A 4,985-nucleotide genomic window follows, 5' to 3' on the forward strand; every position below is an offset into this window, starting at 1 on the left:
CAGCCTTGCCAGAGTATGGATCACCGTGCTAGTAGATGTTGTAATTCCCGATGGCGATAGAGATGATAATTCAAAACCCTTTCACTGCGCATTTAGTGTAGTATTTTTCCTGTATTTACGTTTGTCATGAACACAAACGCTGCATTAAAATTATAGTTTATCCAGTTTCTCAAACTTCTTTCACAGAAAACTAGCTTACTTTGCATGTAAAATGGGATTGGTTCCCAGTGTGTGTAAAATATCATATTATTTTCTTTTGAAGGCTAAAAGGATCCATACCAAAGGGCCAAAGTCTTACGAGCTTCCAAGCACTGCTCTTCCAAGCAGCTACACACCACTGCCCAACCGAATTGGCGCCTGTGGATGAAGTTCAGTTTCCACGCCGTAGATAAATCGTGTAACAAGGGCTATTAATCATTATCCACTAATGCGACGGCGATAACAGTATGTTCGATTGGCAGTGTGTGTGTATGTATACACACAACACACACAACACGCACACAACACACAACACACATACACCACACACAAACACACACACACACACACACACACCAACACACACACACCTATATACATATATATATATATATATATATATATATATATGTGTGTGTGTGTGTGTGTGTGTGTGTGTGTGTGTGTGTGTGTGTGTGTGTGTGTGTGTGTGTGTGTGTGTTTGTGTGCGTGTTTGTGTGTTTTTGTGTATGCATACACACACACTGCCAATCGAACAGTACTGTTATCCCTGTCGCATTAGTGGAATTATGATTAATATGCACCTTGTTACACGATTTAGCTATCGGCGTGAAACTGAACTTCATCCACAGGCCAATGCGGTTGGCAGTTGGTGTGTAGCTTGCTTGGAAGAGCAGGCTTGGAAGCACGTAGACTTTGCCCTTTGGTATGGATCCTTTTAGCCTTCAAAAGAAAATAATATGATATTTTACACACACTGGGAACCTATCCCATTTACTGCATTGTATGCTAGTTTTCTGTGAAAGAAGTTGAGATACTGGGATAAACTATATATTTTATGCATCGTTGGTTCATAAAACATAAATACAGGAAAAATACGTACACTAAAGGCGCAGTGTAAGGGTTTTGAATTATCACTTTATCGCCATCGGGAATTTCAACATCTACTAGCACGGTGAGCCTTACTCTGGCAAGGCTGAACTGTAGAGAGGGAGAGAGGGAAGGATTAAATGAGTTTGTGTGTGTTCATAATACTGTATGATATTTTTTTTTATTTTGAGTTGAATGGGCGTGAATGTGTATGTGTGTGTTTGACTGAGAAATAGAGAGAGATGCAGACTGATAGATAGATAAATCGATAAAATGATGGACAGATAGGTAGATAGACAGATAGAAAATTGATAGATAAACAGACATATATATAGATATGTATACATGTATACATTATATATATATATATATATATATATATATATATATATATATATATATATATATATATATATATATATATATACATATATATATACATATAATTCATTTGTGTGTGTGCTTGTGTTTGTATGTATGTGCACATATGTAAAGGCAACACACCAAACAGAAATAAAGATACCCACTTTTGAAATGAAAGAATGATAACAAGTGGTGGATGGGTTGGATGTGCCAATCCTCCAGTACCGAACATCGTTGACAGTCGACGTCATGCACACTGCGGGTGGAACAGTGGTTGATGTGGTAGTGGTTGAGCTTGATGTGGTAGTACTTGTTGACGTGGAGGTACTAGTTGACGTGGTGCTTGTTGATGTGGTTGTGCTTGTTGATGTGGAGGTACTTGTTGATGTGGTTGTGCTTGTTGATGTGGAGGTACTTGTTGATGTGGATGTACTTGTTGACGTGGTTGTGCTTGTTGATGTGGAGGTACTTGTTGATGTGGTTGTGCTTGTTGATGTGGAGGTACTTGTTGATGTGGTTGTGCTTGTTGATGTGGTTGTACTTGTAGATGTTGTTGTACTTGTTGATGTGGTTGTGCTTGTTGATGTGGAGGTACTTGTTGATGTGGTTGTACTTGTAGATGTGGTTGTACTTGTTGATGTGGTTGTACTTGTAGACGTGGTTGTGGTTGTACTTGTAGACGTGGTTGTGCTTGTTGATGTGGTTGTACTTGTAGATGTGGAGGTACTCGTTGATGTGGAGGTACTTGTTGATGTGGTCGTACTTGTAGACGTGGTTGTGCTTGTTGATGTAGTTGTGCTTGTTGATGTGGTTGTACTTGTAGACGTGGTTGTGCTTGTTGATGTGGTTGTGCTTGTTGATGTGGAGGTACTTGTTGATGTGGTTGTACTTGTAGACGTGGTTGTGCTTGTTGATGTGGTTGTACTTGTAGACGTGGAGGTACTCGTTGATGTGGAGGTACTTGTTGATGTGGATGTACTTGTTGACGTGGTTGTGCTTGTTGATGTGGTTGTACTTGTAGACGTGGTTGTGCTTGTTGATGTGGTTGTACTTGTAGACGTGGTTGTGCTTGTTGATGTGGTTGTGCTTGTTGATGTGGTTGTACTTGTAGACGTGGAGGTACTCGTTGATGTTGTTGTACTTGTTGATGTGGTTGTGCTTGTTGATGTGGTTGTACTTGTTGATGTGGAGGTACTTGTTGATGTGGTTGTACTTGTGGACGTGGTTGTGCTTGTTGATGTGGTTGTGCTTGTTGATGTGGATGTACTTGTTGATGTGGTTGTACTTGTAGATGTGGTTGTGCTTGTTGATGTGGATGTACTTGTTGATGTGGTTGTACTTGTAGATGTGGTTGTGCTTGTAGACGTGGTTGTACTTGTAGACGTGGTTGTGCTTGTTGATGTGGTTGTGCTAGTTGATGTGGAGGTACTTGTTGATGTGGTTGTACTTGTTGATGTGGATGTACTTGTTGACGTGGTTGTGCTTGTTGATGTGGATGTACTTGTTGATGTGCTCGTACTTGGTTGTGCTTGTTGATGTGGAGGTGCTTGTTGATGTGGTTGTACTTGTAGACGTGGTTGTGCTTGTTGATGTTGTTGTACTTGTTGTTGTAGTTGTACTTGTAGACGTGGTTGTGCTTGTTGATGTGGTTGTGCTTGTTGATGTGGTGGTACTTGTTGACGTGGAGGTACTTGTTGATGTGGTTGTACTTGTGGACGTGGTTGTGCTTGTTGATGTGGTTGTGCTTGTTGTTGTGGATGTACTTGTTGATGTGGTTGTACTTGTAGATGTGGTTGTGCTTGTTGATGTAGAGGTACTTGTTGATGTAGACGTACTTGTTGACGTGGTTGTGCTTGTTGATGTGGATGTACTTGTTGATGTGGTTGTACTTGTTGATGTGGTGGTACTTGTTGATGTGGAGGTACTTGTTGATGTTGTTGTACTTGTAGACGTGGTTGTGCTTGTTGATGTGGAGGTGCTTGTTGATGTGGTTGTACTTGTAGACGTGGTTGTGCTTGTTGATGTGGAGGTGCTTGTTGATGTGGTTGTACTTGTAGACGTGGTTGTGCTTGTTGATGTGGTTGTGCTTGTTGATGTGGTTGTGCTTGTTGATGTGGTTGTGCTTGTTGATGTGGTTGTACTTGTAGACGTGGTTGTGCTTGTTGATGTGGAGGTACTTGTTGATGTGGAGGTACTGGTTGATGTGGTTGTACTTGTAGACGTGGTTGTGCTTGTTGATGTGGAGGTACTTGTAGACGTGGTTGTGCTTGTTGATGTAGAGGTACTTGTTGACGTGGTTGTGCTTGTTGATGTGGTTGTACTTGTTGATGTGGATGTACTTGTAGACGTGGTTGTGCTTGTTGATGTGGTTGTACTTGTTGATGTAGTTGTACTTGTTGATGTGGTTGTACTTGTTGATGTGGTTGTACTTGTTGATGTGGATGTACTTGTTGACGTGGTTGTGCTTGTTGATGTGGTTGTGCTTGTTGATGTGGTTGTGCTAGTTGATGTTGTTGTACTTGTTGATGTGGTTGTACTTGTAGACGTGGTTGTGCTTGTTGATGTGGAGGTACTTGTTGATGTGGTGGTACTGGTTGATGTGGTTGTACTTGTAGACGTGGTTGTGCTTGTTGATGTGGAGGTACTTGTAGACGTGGTTGTGCTTGTTGATGTGGAGGTACTTGTTGACGTGGTTGTGCTTGTTGACGTGGAGGTACTTGTTGATGTGGTTGTACTTGTAGACGTGGAGGTGCTTGTCGATGTGGTGGTACTTGTTGATGTGGATGTACTTGTTGATGTGGTTGTACTTGTAGACGTGGTTGTGCTTGTTGATGTGGTTGTGCTTGTTGATGTGGATGTACTTGTTGACGTGGTTGTGGTTGTTGATGTGGAGGTACTTGTTGATGTGGTTGTGCTTGTTGATGTGGATGTACTTGTTGATGTGGTTGTGCTTGTTGATGTGGTTGTGCTAGTTGATGTGGAGGTACTTGTTGATGTGGTTGTACTTGTTGATGTGGAGGTACTTGTTGATGTGGTTGTACTTGTTGATGTGGAGGTACTTGTTGATGTGGTTGTACTTGTTGATGTAGTTGTACTTGTCGACGTGGTTGTACTTGTTGATGTGGTTGTGCTTGTTGATGTGGTTGTACTTGTAGACGTGGTTGTGCTTGTTGATGTGGAGGTACTTGTTGATGTGGAGGTACTGGTTGATGTGGTTGTACTTGTTGATGTGGTTGTACTTGTAGATGTGGTTGTGCTTGTTGATGTGGTTGTACTTGTAGACGTGGTTGTGCTTGTTGATGTGGTTGTGCTTGTTGATGTGGATGTACTTGTTGACGTGGTTGTGGTTGTTGATGTGGAGGTACTTGTTGATGTGGTTGTGCTTGTTGATGTGGATGTACTTGTTGATGTGGTTGTGCTTGTTGATGTGGTTGTACTTGTAGATGTGGTTGTGGACGTGGTTGTGCTTGTTGATGTGGTTGTACTTGTTGATGTTGTTGTGCTTGTTGATGTGGTTGTACTTGTTGATGTGGAGGTACTTGTTGACGTGGTTG

General features: G+C 41.7%; 1 protein-coding gene across 1 annotated transcript in view; it reads right to left on the reverse strand.

Moving 5' to 3' along the window:
* Positions 1–241: 241 nt before the first annotated feature.
* Positions 242–4,985, reverse strand: part of LOC122242936 (uncharacterized) — a 9,830-nt gene continuing 5,086 nt past the window's right edge. The window contains 5 exon segments of the mRNA XM_086541426.1: positions 242–357; positions 716–921; positions 1,082–1,179; positions 1,596–2,949; positions 2,951–4,985. The exon segment at positions 2,951–4,985 is cut by the window's right edge and continues 1,346 nt beyond it. Coding sequence (XP_086397552.1) covers positions 242–357; positions 716–921; positions 1,082–1,179; positions 1,596–2,949; positions 2,951–4,985 — 3,809 coding nt within the window.

The sequence above is a fragment of the Penaeus japonicus genome, unplaced genomic scaffold (assembly GCF_977035675.1).
Source record: "Penaeus japonicus unplaced genomic scaffold, GWHDUDI00000001_assembly GWHDUDI00000011, whole genome shotgun sequence".
Classification (NCBI taxonomy): domain Eukaryota; kingdom Metazoa; phylum Arthropoda; class Malacostraca; order Decapoda; family Penaeidae; genus Penaeus; species Penaeus japonicus.